The 16,148-nt window shown below is 52.9% G+C and overlaps 2 protein-coding genes and 2 pseudogenes across 2 annotated transcripts, besides 11 other annotated features; all 4 read left to right on the top strand.

Moving 5' to 3' along the window:
- Positions 1-5,578: a sequence feature (areas not merged during assembly with more than two copies in the genome that could not be assigned to a particular haplotype).
- Tc00.1047053511117.60 lies at positions 739-1,809 on the top strand (annotated as a pseudogene).
- Positions 1,302-1,344: a microsatellite.
- On the top strand, positions 1,888-4,632 carry Tc00.1047053511117.50 (surface protease GP63, putative; the record flags this gene model as incomplete). Its single annotated transcript, XM_803403.1, has 1 exon — positions 1,888-4,632. One exon carries the CDS (start codon positions 1,888-1,890, stop codon positions 4,630-4,632), a length of 2,745 nt encoding a protein of 914 aa, XP_808496.1.
- Positions 5,083-5,153: a sequence feature (A-rich).
- Positions 5,579-5,769: a sequence feature (heterozygous, non-Esmeraldo-like haplotype).
- Positions 5,770-6,776: a sequence feature (areas merged during assembly that could not be assigned to a particular haplotype. This can correspond to areas where the two haplotypes were merged or to regions with more than two copies in the genome that were merged during assembly.).
- Tc00.1047053511117.30 (trans-sialidase, putative) lies at positions 6,290-8,551 on the top strand (the record flags this gene model as incomplete). The annotated part of the gene is made up of 1 exon (XM_803402.1): positions 6,290-8,551. The coding sequence occupies one exon, from the start codon at positions 6,290-6,292 to the stop codon at positions 8,549-8,551; it is 2,262 nt and encodes a 753-aa protein (XP_808495.1).
- Positions 6,777-6,951: a sequence feature (heterozygous, non-Esmeraldo-like haplotype).
- Positions 6,952-10,095: a sequence feature (areas not merged during assembly with more than two copies in the genome that could not be assigned to a particular haplotype).
- Positions 8,726-8,831: a sequence feature (A-rich).
- Positions 9,759-9,790: a sequence feature (AT_rich).
- Positions 10,096-10,918: a sequence feature (heterozygous, non-Esmeraldo-like haplotype).
- Positions 10,919-16,148: a sequence feature (areas not merged during assembly with more than two copies in the genome that could not be assigned to a particular haplotype).
- On the top strand, positions 12,611-15,292 carry Tc00.1047053511117.10 (annotated as a pseudogene).

Here is a 16,148-nt window from a genome sequence, read left to right as displayed (position 1 = left end):
GTGGATGGTCCTAACTTGCCGGCAATTGCATGTGGGTGCTGCGTTCTTCTGCGGCTACGAAAGGGGAGCAATGAGAGGGCGGTGCGCATGACCTCCTGGGACATGGCGTGACGCCGTTGGAGGGCCCCGTGAGGCGTCCGTGGTTTTACGGGGGAGGAAGAAAATGAACCCGCTGGAATAGCTGCCGCCGAGCCCGTTCTTGCTGGACGAGTTGAAGCGCGAGTACAGACACACGGACACCCGCACGGTTGCTGCGCCGTACTTCTTCCAGCACTGCGATGCCGCCGGCTGCAAGACTTTGCGGTGCCGCCACAAATACAAGGAGGAGAACAACATGCAGCGCATGGAGCACGTGTGTGTGTTGCGTGGCGGTGGCATGCCGTAGGCTATGGAAGAAGTGGATGACACGGAGCTGTTGGACTGCGGGGGGAGGTGGCGGACGCAGCGGGAGAGGATGACGGGCTACGCGTGCTGCAGGTGAGCGCGGCATGCCGGTGAGTTTTTCTGAAGAGGGAGTAGTAACGCTGACGGTAAATAGTGACTGTGAGGGTGTGAGGAAGGGGGCAATCGATCAGCACTCCTTTCATTGTTGTTGTTGTGGTGGTGCGTGACTCTCATTGCTGGATGGGACGGTGCGTTGGTTGAGTGACTTGTGTCTCTTTTCTCTCACCTTTTTCTTTCACTATTTGTTGACGTGTTGTTAGTTTGTGCTGAAGGCTGCACGCAAGTGACAGGAGTGATGGCGATGATGATGACTGGCCGTGTGCTGCTGGTGTGTGCCCTCTGCGTGCTGTGGTGCGGTATTGCCGGCGGTAGGTGATGGCGGAGGCCGATGTCGATAAAGGTACCGAAATGAAAAAAGATGAAAAATTTGACAGTTCAGAGTTTGTTGCTGGTATTGTTAGCGCTGAACAACATGTAACGCAGGATTCAGTCAGGGAAGGTTCCGAAAACGGTAAGCAGTCTTTGGGTGCACAAACGGGAAATGGCATCAACCAGGATAATGGTGGGATCATAGCATCACCAGCAATCACAGTGAGAGGGGAAGAGGAAGAAGAAGGGGAAAGTGTTGATGCAGAAGGGGAAACCGAAGAAATTGAGGAACTCAAAGGTCCAATTGAAGGCGAAGAAACATCCCAATTAACATTGACGCATGAAGGAGTACCACCACCATCGGAACCATTAACAACGACACTGAATGGAAACCCAGCAGGAACTTTAAATGCAACACCAGCGAAAGGACAGTCCAGCTCTGATGACGGCTCCGCCCAGGAAGAAGGACTCAAATTACCAACACTAAAAGCACCTGCAGCAGCGGCAGCGGCAGAAGCAGAAGCAACAACACAAACAAAAGATGAAAACCCCTCCTCTGCAGATGACCCTTCAGTGCAACATGTAGAAGCATCTCAACACGACATGGAGTCAAGAAGTGCCTCACGAAAAGAACGAACCATCCCCACCACAGTCACCAAAACAGACGAACCAACAGAAGTTAACGCCGAATCAACTTCAACATCACCCTCAGCTTCCAAAGGTGCCATTACAAATGACGCTGACGAGGGAAATGAAGAAGGCATTCCAAAACACGATCAAGCACCTGATGGTGAAGCGACGAAAGAAGCACAACAAGGTGAAAATAAAGAAGAAAATACAAATAAAACAGCAACTCTCGAAGCCGCAGCTATAACAAATGATACTGCGACTATTGGCGACAGTGACGGCAGCACCGCTGTCTCCCACTCCACCTCTCCTCTTTTGCCTCTTCTTCTTGTTGCGTGTGCGGCTGCTGCTGCGGTGGTGGCCGCGTGAGAGTGAGTGTGAGAGAGCCGTGCACCGCCCGCACACACACTCGTCTTTCACTCACTCTCTGTGTGTGTCTCCCCTTGCATGGACTCTCGCCCTCACCTCATCCCACGAAGCACACACATAATGTGCCCATTGTATATATGCGTGCACACCCATGCAGGCCCGTTGGTGCTCTCTTTTGCACGACACGCACCGCTGCCGTCATGCCTGGCTGCATGGGCGGAGCACCGTAACTGTTTCTGTTTCTATTGCATTGAGTGGGCGACATCTCTCTCTCTCTCTCTCCCTGTGTGTGTGTTTTGCTTTACGGGAGCAATGAGAGTGTGTGCGCCTGTCGTCCCACGCCTCGGCTTCCCGTCACGTGTGTGTTTTGAATCTCTGCTTGTGTTGTGGTTGAATGGGCGTATTTTCATTAACCATCATTTGTTTTCTTGTGTGGTGACGTTTGCGTTTCATTTCTCTTTTCAACCAATTAGTCTTTGTTGCCTCAGCAAGCCAAGAAATACCTTTCCAACAGTCACGCCGATGGTTCAGTGGCTCCTCGCCTCACCGTACCCTGCAGCGCTGCCATTGCTGCTCATGATGTTGACTTTGATGTGTTGTTCCAGCGGGTGCTTTGCTGCCAGCCTGACGTACCATTGCACCTTTGACAAAGCGATGCGTGTTGACAGGACAAAATCGATGCCGGTGGTGATGAAAAACGTGCCTTTGGGAACGGGAAGTGCGTCGCAGACATACACCGTCATCGGGAGGAATGGATGGGCACCCATCCGCATCAATGTGTCGACAAGGGACCTGTATAATACCAGTATGTATTGCACCACAAAATATTCTTATGTGAAAAATTTATTGACAGACTATTACGAGTGTGAGGGCAATGCTCTTTCCTTTAATAAGAGGAAAATCCTCATCGACAATGTCGTTCCTGCAGCTGTCAAACTGCATGCGGATCGTCTGCTCGTCCAGCCACTGGAGGGTCCGTTGGTTGTGCCCCAATTTGCCGCGGGCACTGTTTGCAGTCGGTTCACTGTGCCTGACGAGCATCGTTCCGCTGGTGTTGCCAATTCTGACATGGTGCTGTACGTGGCTGCGGCGCCGGGTGGTGTGTGGGCACTGCCGTGCGCCACGCTGGAGGATGGCCGTCCAGTCGTTGGCGTCATGAACATTGCCCCGGCCGTTTTATTTCACGGACGCCTCGCCACCCGCATCGCCGCGCACCTGGTGGCCCATGCTCTCGGGTTCGCCCATCCGCATATGGCCAGCCGCAGCATGGTGAGGAATGTTACCGGTGTGCGTGGCAGGGCGCTGTCGGTGGTGGTGAACTCGACGAATGCCGCGATGGCTGCGAGGGAGCACTACGACTGCGATGACATTTATGGCATGGAGCTACAAGATCAAAATGGGGACGGGAGTACGCTGGAGTCGCACTGGTCACAGCGCCACGCGAAGGATGAGTTGATGGCACCGATTGGGGGTGCCGGCTACTACACGGAGCTGACGCTGGCTGCATTTGCTGACCTGGGCTACTTCAAGGTGAACTGGAGGATGGCGGAGCCGATGGGTTGGGGCAAGAAGTCGGGCTGTGAGCTGCTGCAGAAGAGGTGCTCCGAACTGAACCTGAGTAAATATTCCCACATGTTCTGCAACATAAACGATGGTGTCAAACGCTGCGCGTCGGATCGGTATTCCAGTGGTCGGTGTCAGCGGAGTATCATTGAATTCTCAAAACAGCACTCAATGGACAGTTGCCCCATCATTGATCCCGCGATGGACGTGAGGGACCTTGAGGCTGTTTTTGAGGAGGGAAAATATTTGTCTGCGAGGCCTGGTGATATGCCCTCTTCGTGGTGTCTGGACACGCTTCCCACCAACACGACAGATGCAAGGTACCCGGGGTATACGTATCTGAGTGCTGCCATGCATGCGGAACTGAAGTGTCTTGGCATGCAAGTGCATCTGAAAGTGACTGAAAAGCGCGGCATCAGTTGGGTCCCATTCACGGACGGGGCGACGATTACGTGGGACACACCACCCTACGATAAGGAAAACGTCATTTGCCCTAACTACGCGGAGGTTTGCACGATATCCGCCACCGGCGGCAGTGTCCTTCCCGCGGTTCGGTGGGACGGCGAGGAGAGGGTGTGGAGCAGGACGGTACGCCCGGAATTCTTGAAACAAAGTTCACCAGAGGCGCCCGTCCCTATTGCAGAGAGTATTGAGACCGGCCGTGGCACCGAATCGCAGGATGCTGACTCAGCTGCTCTTCAGTCGAAGCCATTGCCACAGGGAGACGCCGAGGCTGCCGTGGCGCAACACGACCACCGAGCGGGAAACAACACCAACACTCCAACAGGCAGTGAGAGGGAAGCAGCACCAGCCGCCTCTGGCGAAAACAACAATTCGCCTACGGCCGCTGTTGCAGGAGCAGGTGAATTTGGGACAACGCACAGCGAGGATTTCTTCACTACGGAAGTGGAAAGCTCGATGGGGGAGGAAGAACAATCCGCGCCGGAGGAGGGAGCAAACCCAGCAACCCTGCAGTCAAGGGAGACCACTGGAGATGGGGATGCGCAGCCAGTACAAGAAAGCATGGCGCCTCTGGCTGGAAGTGAGGGATTGCTGCCCAAACAAAGCGAGGCTCCTGTTCCAGAAAATAACCACTCCGAATCCGGGAGCGGCGCGAGCCAAGAGGACCGCCTCGCCCTGCTCAACGACGCGAAATTGATACTGCGTGATTGGAATGCCGACAGCACTGCGCGTGTGTGCGTGTCTCGGGTGTCGATGCTTCTTCTTCTGGGACTGTGTGGAGCTGTCGCAGTCTTGTGAGGCAACGAGTGTTGAATTGCGACTCCAGAAGGAGAATACGTGCCGCTTTTCTTGCGGTTTTTGATGTTTTTCTTCAATGTTTTTCTTTCTTTTTTAAAAAATGTTTCCCCGCTTTTTCAGATTTCTTGGTGTTTTTTCGAATACTCAGTTTTTTTTTTTTTTTCTTATGGCCGTTTGCTACAATCCGTTATGAATGACGTGCTTCCGACTTTTGTTTGCCTTTTTTTGCCCACTCGCGGTGCCGGCGTCACTGCTGCGCTTCCGGCGGACTGCACAAAACGAGGAGTGGAGGAGCAGGCCGGACGCCGCATGGAATATAAGGGATGTTGTGTGGGCTGGTGGGAGAGTACAACCTTTTTTTTTTGTTTCCTTTTTTGTTTGTGCAGGGAATATGTATACGCCCCCGATCGTCTTGTGCGCATGGCACATGAAAGTCCTGCCGAACCAAAATTTTTTTTTCTTGTTTTAATGTTTTTATTGTTTTTTTTCTCTCATTTCCCCATTCCCTCTTTTTTGTCTTTGGGGGCAGTCACTATGGGCGGTTTTTTTTTCTTTTTTACTCTTCCCTCTTTTCAATTGTTTTATGCTGCACTCTTCCTGTGAGGGGTGCCGTGTGTTTCCCGCCCAACCGCTCCACTCGCACACCCACCGACACGCTCATGACGACGGCCCTGTGCGCCTCGCCTGCTGCACGCATGAGGAGGGGCCGCGACGAACGGCGCGCTGAGGGAGCCGTGACGTGTGGGCGTGCGAGGAGGGCCTGTGGGGCGGAGCACACATTTCTTTCCCTCTTGTTTTGTTTTGTTTTTATTGCGGCCAGGGCGGGCAGACACCCGCAGCGCCACACACACAGCCACACCCTGCCGCCGTGTTTTTTTTTTGTCATTTTTGGATGTGATTGCGCCGCCACCGTGCGTGATTGTTGAGGTTGGGGCCGTGCCGCATGTATCGCTGCCATCTAGCTGTGCCTCCTGCCCTGTTGATGCGTCTCCCTGTGCTCCTCTTCCCTTCTGCTCCTCTACCCTTCTGCTCCTCCAGAAAATACACACAAACAAAAGTATTTGTATGGTGCTCTGCAGGAGGCTCTTGGCGGCGGGACGACTGTGACTGTGCGTCCCGTGGTCTCCGTGCTGACGTGGCGAGGCCGCTGCGTGTCTGCCTGCGGTGGGAATTACGGTGTCATTGGCTGGATGTGTGCGGGACGCCTTCCGCATTCCGCTGGGGTCGGTTGATGCGGCTGCACGATGCCTGCCGTGCGTGGAGGTGTTGCCTGCTCTTGGGGTCATTTTTCTTTTCCCCCTGTTTTTTTCTGCTGGGTGCGTGCGTCGCACGGTGCGTTGACGCGTGACGGACGGTGCCACGATGGCCTCCTTTGGCGATGATGGTCGCTGTGTTCTTGGCACGCACACGCACGCGCTTCCTCGCCTTTCTGTGGGAGTGAGTTGTTGTGGGGACGTGGCCCGCTGCTGCTGACGGTGCGCAGTGTTTTTCGTTACAACTTGTCTTTTCTGTTCCCTGTGACTTTTCCCATTTATTCCACAAACACACACAGACACGCTAGGAAAGAAAGCAACCAAACGCTAAACGCTACCGTGAAATTCGAAGGCTCTGAAAGGACCAACAACAGCACACACACCGCCCACACACACATATTTGTATGCTCACACGTGTTGCTGCTGCAAAGGCACCCCGCACACACAACCGTCGCCGCGTGACCGGATCCAGCGGAAGGAGGAGGGAAGGAGGAGAGAGTGAGCCGCAGAGGCCCAACATGTCCCGGCATTTGTTTAATTCTGCGATGCTGCTTCTCCTCGTCGTTATGATGTGCTGCGGCAGTGGTGGGGCTTCGAATGCTGTGGAGAGCAAGTCAGGGGATGGTCAGAAGCTGCAGTGGGTCGATCTATTTTTTCCGAATCAGACGCTGGTTGTAGCGAAAGGCGGAACGTCTCAAGAGACGAAGAGGGATGCATTTGCTTCACCCTCTCTCGTCAGTGCTGGTGGAGTAATTGCTGCTTTTGCCGAAGGTCTCATGTATGCCGAATATGTCGTTGATGGTGGTAAAATAATTGAGCCCATTTCTTCTGATATTGTTGCGGAGTACATTGACTCCTCGTGGGATCGGTCCACTCTTGTTGGGAAGGTCAAGGAAGATACATGGAAGGCACACACTGTGCTTGGTACAACGGATGGAACGGATAATCGTGTGGATGTTTTTTACCGCCCCACAACCACCACGAAGGGCAATAAGGTGTTTCTTCTTGCGGGAAGCCTTGCTGAGCTCAAACAAAATGATGGGAAGAAGAAATGGGACAACCTGGGTCTGAAACTGGTTGTGGGTGATGTGAGGGAGCCTACGAGCAGCGAGCCGAGAGGAAGTATCGAATGGGACCAAATCAGGTCTCTGTTAAACGAGAGTACTATAGCTGCTCACGAAGGTAAATTGAAGGAGTTTCTTGCCGCTGGTGGCTCAGGTGTTCTGATGGAGGATGGCACGCTTGTCTTTCCACTGATGGCGAAGAGCGGAAATAGTGACATTTACTCCATGATCATTTACTCGACGGACAACGGCAGTACCTGGGCGCTCTCGAAGGGCTTTTCACCTGCGAACTGCCTTAATCCCCGCATCACCGAGTGGGAGGGATCACTTCTCATGATTGTTGACTGCGAGGATGAACAGAGGGTGTACGAGTCGCGAGACATGGGGACAGCGTGGACGGAGGCCATCGGGACGATTCCAGGCGTGTGGGTCAAATCACAATCATTCTTTTGGTATCTGAGCTTGCACGTGGAAGCCTTCATCACCGCGACCATTGAGGGAAGGAAGGTCATGTTGTACACTCAGAGAGGGTACGTTTCGGGGGAGAATAAGGCCACTGTGCTCTGTCTTTGGGTCACGGATAACAACCGCTCTTTTTCTGTTGGACCGGTTGCCGTGGAAACTGCTCTGAGGGAGGAGCTTGCCAGCAGCCTGCTGTACTCGGGTGGCAATCTGCATCTTTTACAACGGAGGGGCAATGGTGAAGGCAGTGTCATTTCACTTTCCCGCCTGACGGAGGAACTGAGTACAATCAACTCCGTCCTCAGTACTTGGTCGCAAAAGGACATTTTCTTCTCCAGCTTTTCTATACCCACGGCGGGGCTGGTGGCAGTTTTGTCCGGTGCGGCCAGTGATGGGAGGTGGAACGACGAGTACCTTTGCCTGAATGCAACGGTGAGGAATGCGGTGAAGGTCAAAGAGGGGATGCAGCTGACGGAGTCTAACTCCGGGGTACTATGGCCTGTGAACACTCGGGATGATAATTTGCGGCATGTGTTTTTGAGCCACGACTTCACAGTTGTGGCGACGGTGAGCATCGAAAATGTTCCGAGTGGGAAAACTCCTCTACTGACTGCGACTTTGGCGGACACTGAGTCCAATCATACCATGGGAATCTTGTATACCGCGGATAAGAAGATAGAGACGGTGTTCAAAGACAAAACAACAAGGAGCAGCACTTGGGAGCCGAAGAAAGAATACCAAGTGGCACTCATGCTCCAAGGCAAAAAGGCCTCTGTGCACATTGATGGTCGGTCGCTGGGGGAAGGGGAAGTGCTGCTAACAGATGAGAAGTCACTTGGGCTTGTGCACTTCTGCTTTGGTGCGTGCGTTCAGGAGTCCAGTCCAACGGCCGCCGGCCAACACTCTCCTGTGACGGTGAAGAACGTCTTTCTGTACAACCGCCCACTGAATTCCACTGAGATGCGTGCAATCAAGGACAGGATCCCCGTTCCGAAGAGAGACCCGGGATCACAGGTGGAGGGTGGAACGGAAAGGAGTCATATCCCTCGTATTGAGGGTGTGCGAGCCAATGCGCCTGCTGGGAGCGGACTGCTGTCGCTGCTTCTTTTGCTGGGACTGTGGGGGTTTGTGGCTGCGTGAGGAGTGTGCGGCCTCAGTGTGGAGCACTTGTGCCCTTCCCTGCACCGACACACACACACACCGCTAGGAATAAATTTTACTACACGGAGAATAATTTGTTTTTGTTTTCTTTTAATTTTTTCTTTTAATGTTTTCCATTTTTCCTTTTCTGCTTTAGGGCAACCATCATGGGCGTTTTTTTTTTTTTTTTTGGCTTTTAATTGTTTTTCTTTTTTGTTCGGAGTATAATTTCTCATGTTTTTTTATGTTTGTTTTTTAATTATTTTTGTTTGCCTTTTTTAAAAAAATGTTTTATTTCCGTTTTTTCTATTATCCGCCATCCCTCTTTTTTGTCTTTGGGGGCAGCCACGATGGACGTTTTTTTTCTTTTCTACTCTTCCCTCTTTTAATTGTTTTATGCTGCACTCTTCCTGTGAGGGGTGCCGTGTGTTTCCCGCCCAACTGCTCCACTCGCACACCCACCGACACGCTCATGACGACGGCCCTGTGCGCCTCGCCTGCTGCACGCATGAGGAGGGGCCGCGACGAACGGCGCGCTGAGGGAGCCGTGACGTGTGGGCGTGCGACGAGGGCCTGTGGGGCGGAGCACACATTTCTTTCCCTCTTGTTTTGTTTTCTTTTTTGCGGCCAGGGCGGGCAGACACCCGCAGCGCCACACACACACAGCCACACCCTGCCGCCGTGTTTTTTTTTTGCTTGCTCTCCTTGACTTTCTCACCGTATTTTTATTTCTCGCGCTGGCGCACCCTTCGGTGTCGGCCTCGTGAGCGTTTCTCTCCCCTCCGATGATTTTTCTTTTTTTTGCTGCGCTCACTCTCCCGATGGAGGGACGCGACTCCCCGTCATGTCTGCGTGCTTCTCTCAGTCCCCACACACACACGAGTGACTGTGCTCTGCGGGCCGCACTCACGCGCCGATGAAAGGGCTGAGGGGAGCAGCAACACGCAGATAACCCCATGAAATATAAACGATGTGCGGACACATGGAGGGTCAGACGGCTGAAAGACATGTAAATATCTTTTTAATTTTGCGGACAAAATATATGCAGACAATTTCTGGAGCAACATGGTGGTTAGGTGCACCTTTTTGTGTGTGGTTTTTCTTTTCCTTTTTTCTTTTTTATCATTTGGGTGTAGCCGTAATAGAGGACGACTTTTTTTCATTTTTTTTTTTTTTCCAAACTGTGAGGTGTGGAAGGGTGAAGATGAATTTTTTTTTTAATTTTAATGAATTTTTTATGAATTGCCGCTGCTTTGTTTGCGGTGCAATATCATGAGTCTGAGCAGTCTTTTTCTCTTTATTTCTGCCATGCACTTCTGCTGTACTGTTTTTGTGCGTCCCTTCACATGCTCTGCTCCTGCTTTTCTTTGCTTCGTGTGTCTGCAGGTACACACACACAACCACAAAATGCACATTGCAGTGGATTTGGATGCTTCTTTTGTAGCGTGTGCTGGCGGTTGCGGGTGGCTGCTGCTTCCTTTAGTGGGCATGAAGGGAAGGAGGAGAGAGGGAGCGCGCACCGCGAGTCACTCTTCCTGCGGATGTGATGCGCGCGGTGGGCTGCGACGGCTGTGGAGGGCCGCATCCTTTCGGTGTGCGCTTCTCCACCGTTGTGCCGTGCGTTTGCGCATGTCATTTGTTATGCGCGTGCGTGCTGGGCATGTTTTTCCGGAGCGTTGGACGGCCGCCATCTGTCGATGGCGGTTTGTGTGAGTGAGCACGTGCGGATGAGGGTCAGGGCGTATGGAATGAGGGAATGGCTCGAGAAAAGAGGAATTTGATTTGGAGGGTATTTGGACCGGATTCATTTGGCTGCGGTGGACACATGCACGACGGATGTGTTTCCGCATAATTGGGGAGGATGCGACAGGATTTTCCGAAGTGGCCCGTCAATGCAATTCGGGTTTTATAGCACCGAGGCACAGTGGTCTTCCTGCAATGGCTGGTGACGGCCTCTAGTGGGCCGGTGTATTTATGCTGCTGCACGTGTGGATGTTCGGAGCGGCCGGCGCACCGCACGCTGAGAGCATGGCACGGCGAGGATCGGACCTAGAAAAGGGACACCGCGTGGGACGTCAATCTTCACTGCAGCGACCGCCACCGAATTTGGATGTGCTCGCATCTTCTGCGGTCCCTGTTACTTCCCTCACTTACTTCTGTGCCGAGGACTGTGCCGCGGGACCCAGCAGCGCGATGTTTGGCCGCAGGAGCATGGCCCGAACAAATGATTTGAGGGAGGGGGATGTGCACTGCGACGAGAAGGAAAAAAATAGTTGCGAGACGACCACCACCACAAGACCGGAGTGAAGTTGTGTTTTGTCCACTTGCGCGAGGGCGGCCTGCCACCTGGTCGGTTGGGAGGATTATTTTTTTTGCGTCGTTGCGCTCTCTTTTTATTCCTCTGCGTTTTCTTGCGGACTTGCGAAGGGAGATTTGCAAGAAATTCCTGCGAGGCGTCCATGCCGTCGTCGGAAAAGCGGATTCCCCCTTGAAAAACGCCACCTTTTAAATTTGTTTTGGACGGGGAGTTCCTGTCGATTCAACGCGACTTTATTTTGCGGATTTGATGCGTGTGTTTCCGAGCGGTTTGATCTGTGCTCCCAGCCCACTCGGATGTGGTGTGCGCGTCGACGTGAGGGTGCCTGCCAGCCGTTTTATTGCCTCCCCCGCTGTGGCTGCCGCCGCTGCCTTCCTCCCTTCCTGAGGTCCTGCGGCTTCTTGACAAGATGTTTTGGAGAAGGCGTTGCCGCTCTTATCGTCCATGATATTTTGGTTCTGGTGCCGCGGTCAGGAGACATTGAACGAGAGGGTTTGCTGCCCTTTTGTTTTATTTATCCTCTCTGCCTGACGGCCAGTTCTACACAAACGTGCTCCTCGGCACCTCAGTTGGTGCTGGCGGGTTTGCTCACAGTTGTCACTGGCAATCGCATGCGCCAACTCTTCTCTGCTCCTTTTCAGTGTCGCATTTTTTTATTGATTGACGGACGCCATTCTGTCCGGCGTGCCACTTTGATTGGATTGTGTGGAAGTGCTCGCCAACGCCATCGGAGAAAACAGGCCGACTTTTTCACGTATTTAAATGCCATCTTGCGCGCAGGTATTTTTTCCACATGTTCAGTTGATGTGCACTCAAACAGCGAGGTGTCCGGAACTATGCGTGCGTGGAATTCTTCCTGCCATGTGAACTGCGGGCAGCACCGAGGGGCTGCCACTTTGACTCCGCAGAGTTATTGTGTCTTTTTGCGGGGTTGGCAGGGAAATTCCATGCAGCCCGCTACTGCTGGTGTGTCCTCAAATGTTGTCACTCCATGCGAATAATGTGCTTCAGCGAGTGAGGGTGTTGATTGGGTTTGTGTGCACTCTGATTCTGTTTGCTACTTTTTGTGGGCACGCAACACTTGAGTGGTGGGAAAATGGAGCGGGGCGGTGCGTGGCCGCGTCTCGCCCATCGTTCACTGCACGGTGGTGTGGTGCACATTGTGGTGCTGACTCTGCGATGTGACTGCGGTCTCCTGTGCGGCGATGGCGGTGGGTGGACGAGAGTGTTGACCCGCGGCGGGACGGTAGGATCGTGCCTCCTTTTCTCTTTGTTCCTTCCCTTTTGTGAAGGTGTGCACCTATTTTTGGTGTCAGCGATGAGGCAAACAGACCGACAACGTGAATAAAACAAAATAAAAAAGGGCAATAGTGTGGCGGTACGTTGGGGGTTGGTTGCACGCCTCGTGTTGCTGCGGGGGTGGTGGGCCTTGACTGCTTCACCGACAGGCGTTGCAGTGCGACTGCATGGCGCACCGACCATCGAGCCGTGCGAGTGTTACGCCCAACGCCACTGGGACTGCGGGAGGAGACAGCCGCGAGTGTCCTTTGAAGCCAGCGGCACCTGCTGGCCGCAGTTGGGCGGTGCGAGTGGGTGCTTCACCGCACGGGTGTTGTGATGGTGCCTCGCCGTGGCTCTTCTGATGGTTCCGACGCTGCAGCTCGACATGTGGCGGGGAGTAAAGTGTGGCCGCAGTGGACCATGAGCAGCACCAACATGAAGCTGAACGATTTCCTTTGGAATTATGTTGACGGAAGGGCGGCTGTTGATGAAAGAATACAACGTGACGATGGAGGAGTTTGTTTTGGATGTCGATTTTTACGTAGAAGACATACAGCTTCTTGTTAAAATTTTATTCTTGCAGGAGTGCAAGGTGCAGAAAGATGTTTGCAGACTGCATAGAAAGGGAATTTACACACTTGCTTTTTGGAAGGAGTTTCGCCACTTAAAGGAGTTTAATATTTGGTCTAACTCTAAAGAAAGGTTGACCGCGGCTGTGAACGCTGCTGACAGCGCCGAGGTGGAAATTCAAGTGAGCCATGAATGAGGCGCAGTGAGGGCATTTTTAACTTTTAATGTGGACGAACCAGTGAATCAAGCGGAAAACACTTTGGAAGAAGATGAGGCACAATTGGACGTCATGCATGGCGACGTTGCTGTTGATTTAGAGGAGCAGGAGAGACAGGCGCAGAGGGGAGCGGGGGGCGGCGTAGCTCAGACTCCCGCAGCACGTGTAAGAGGAGACAAGAGGGAAACGCAGCAACCGCAGTGAACTCTTGACAGTCGGCTGGATGAAGTGCTGCTGGAGGGAAAGGAACGCATCACCAGCATGAGGCTGAATGACTTCCTTCGGAATTATTTTGGGCGGCAGGGGCATTGTGGACGCCAATCGGGATGTCTTACTGGAGGAGTTTTTTAAGAACCCCAAGAAGTATATTCGCGATGCGGGAGTATTGAACGAAATGCAGGCATCCGATCGTTACAAGAGGATGGAGGGGGCTGTACGGGATGAAATGGATATGGAAGAGGATGTACACAAGCTTTACAAAAATGGTGTGAACAATCTACTGAATTGGTTGGTGGCTACTGCGGAGGTAAAGGCAAATGTTCATGGAGTCACTAAAAGGTTCTTGGATGCGGCCGCCGAGGAAGCGAGGAACCCAAAGAAGTCGAGCGCACCGACATACCTGGAGGGATGCTACGAGTCTGTGTACAATGCGGGGTGGCACCATGTCGTGGAAGTTCCTGGCGGCGAGGGGACGGGAATGGAGGTGGAGGAGGGGGAACCACCGCAGTCATGGACGTACAGGGCGGTTGGCGACACTCTCGAAAAGGATGACGGTGTGCAGCAATCCGGTGCACCGCGTCTCAGGCTGATGGTGCTCACCTCGGACGAGGGATGGCTGTACTCGTGGGAGGAGGATGAATCCCTTCGTGACTGCCATGTGAACTGTGAGGTGGAGCGAGTGTGGCAGATTGTCAGGAATGATCTAACCGAATTGCTCAGCTCTGACCCTGGGGCCTACTTTGAGCCTAGGCGACGTGTGTTGATTGGGACGCCCGGGATTGGGAAGTCGATGGGTGCCGGCTCGTACCTCCTCTACCAGCTGCTGCACTGCGATGCGGAGCAGCTCCCAATGGTTGCGCACTTTATGGTGAGTGGAGCATATCTGTTGGACATGACCGCCAGAGCGGTGCCAGAATACATGGGCGAGTCCAGCACCGTAGAGGTTGTGAGGGCCCGTCTTGGTGCGGGGTGAGGGGGTATATTGTCTACGACGTGGCATAGCCGGACAATCGCCTGTCCACTTGTTTGCTTCCTCTTGAATGGGGCATGCTTGTGGTGACACCACCAGAGACAAAAATATGCGGACACTGGGCGAGCGAAGGGAGAGCCGCACGAATTGTGATGAATTGTCCTGACGAAAGCGACGCGAAGGCAATGTGCGTTTGGACGTGGCGTGATCAGCCGTGCAGCGGCAAGCGGAAAGCTGGCGCGAGGTGAGGGGTCACATGGATGAAGTGGGGCCGCTTCTTTGCTACATCTTTGGTAAGCGACATTGTACTGCACGGATTGAGAAGTGTCACCGCGCTGTGGAGATGACGAACTCCCCGAGAAGCAAGTATTACTTTGGCTTTGGGATGTTTAGAATGTGGGATGATAATACGACGTTTGAATGTCTTGCAAATATTGTCCGAGTACGGGGAGAGCACAATGGTGAGTCGCCTTTCAATGCACCGATATCTGCCCACCTCGGAGGTAAAATATTATGCAGGTTGGCAAAGTTAATGCGGCCGAATGATTTCAATTTGCTCGTGTTGAGGCTCAGGGATTATCTCATGTCCGAAAATTTTGGGAAGTGTGCCGTGTTTGCGTTTTTGAATGGGGCTTTCGTGGCTGCAGTAAGGCGCAAACTGAAGGAGCTGAGGCCACCAACAAGACGTCAGCCACGCCGCTGTGCGCTGGAGGTGTTATTCGCAGGAGCGCCTCACCAGCCACTATTTTTTACCGTCGATGGAATACCGTTACGAGAAGATTGATGTGGAGCGCGGGGTGCCGTAAATAACGGAGGTCGAAGGCTTTCCGCTGGAGGACGCCTTTTATTTGTGGACTCAAATCCGGTGACGCTGTTTGGGCCGCGGATGGCTACGGCGGGTGGGCACCACACCACCGCCAGCACAGTGAGGCAGTTCACTGAGTGTCTGGCGGCTTATTTTAATTGTTGGGAGGAATCATCTCGAGACATGTCGTGGGATATTATTTGTGTGCAGCGCGCAGACAGCACGCCGATGAATGACTGGCAGAGATGTGATGTCGTCAATTCCTATAATGTGAGCGACGATGAAGGCCGTGAAATAGCGGCATTCTGGAAGGAAGAGGGCGCGCCCGTACCAAGTGTCAATATTGTCCGGAGAATTTAGAAGAGACGAAGCACTCCGAAGTGTGGAAGAACCGTCGAAGTAGGAAAACAAAATTGGGGAAAGGGGCAATTTTGTTTGTGGGAAAGAAATATTGTAGGATTTATATATTTTTTGATACTTTTGTGTGTGCATACGGTGCAGGTGCACCAGCACCAGGTGACAGTGTTACAAAAAGATGTCAAAACTGACCAAAGCTATCGAACATAACAGTGACAGAAGAAAATTAGGGAGGGATTGGGGTTGTTTGGTTTCTGGTGAAAAACATTGGGTGATTTCTATATGGTATGTTGATTGTGTGTGTGCACACGAGGCATAATTGGAGAATTGCCCCGGTATGAGGGAATCATTGTGGCTGGCGGTGTCGCAGTACCACTGCATTTTCCATATTTTTCTATTGTGTTCTGATTCCCATCACTAACAGAGGCGTCTTAAAGGGATGGACGAAGGATAAGTTCTATTGAGGAAATGGTGCATTCCGTGTGGCTGCATGGAGTGAGTGCCGCATCCCATTGATGGTGAGACGGCATTTTCGTGCTGGTGCCAACATTGCTTCCTCTTGCGATTTCATGCTTGACTGCAACATCGTGGTGCCAGAGCCGGTCGCCCTGTATTATCCGGGGAAGCCAAGAGCCAGCAATGCTGCCCTCATGGGATTGTTGTTGCTGACGCAGGGCTGACGGCATCGACCAGCGCCCGGACCAGCCGCGTATTACTGGGGCACACAGTTGTAACACCACGAGGTCTGGGGGCAGGTGTTGCCGTGCCGTCTGCGGTCCATCGGATTTGTTTGAGAGAACACGAGAAAAAACATAATAATGATAAATTGCTCTACGCCCTTACACGCTCTCCGCCCCTTTT

Source organism: Trypanosoma cruzi, genomic scaffold (genome assembly GCF_000209065.1).
Source record: "Trypanosoma cruzi strain CL Brener 1047053517053 genomic scaffold, whole genome shotgun sequence".
NCBI classification, from domain to species: Eukaryota; Euglenozoa; class Kinetoplastea; order Trypanosomatida; family Trypanosomatidae; genus Trypanosoma; species Trypanosoma cruzi.
The sequence above is the reverse complement of the archived record's forward strand: the minus strand, read 5'-3'. Positions and strand labels throughout refer to the sequence as shown.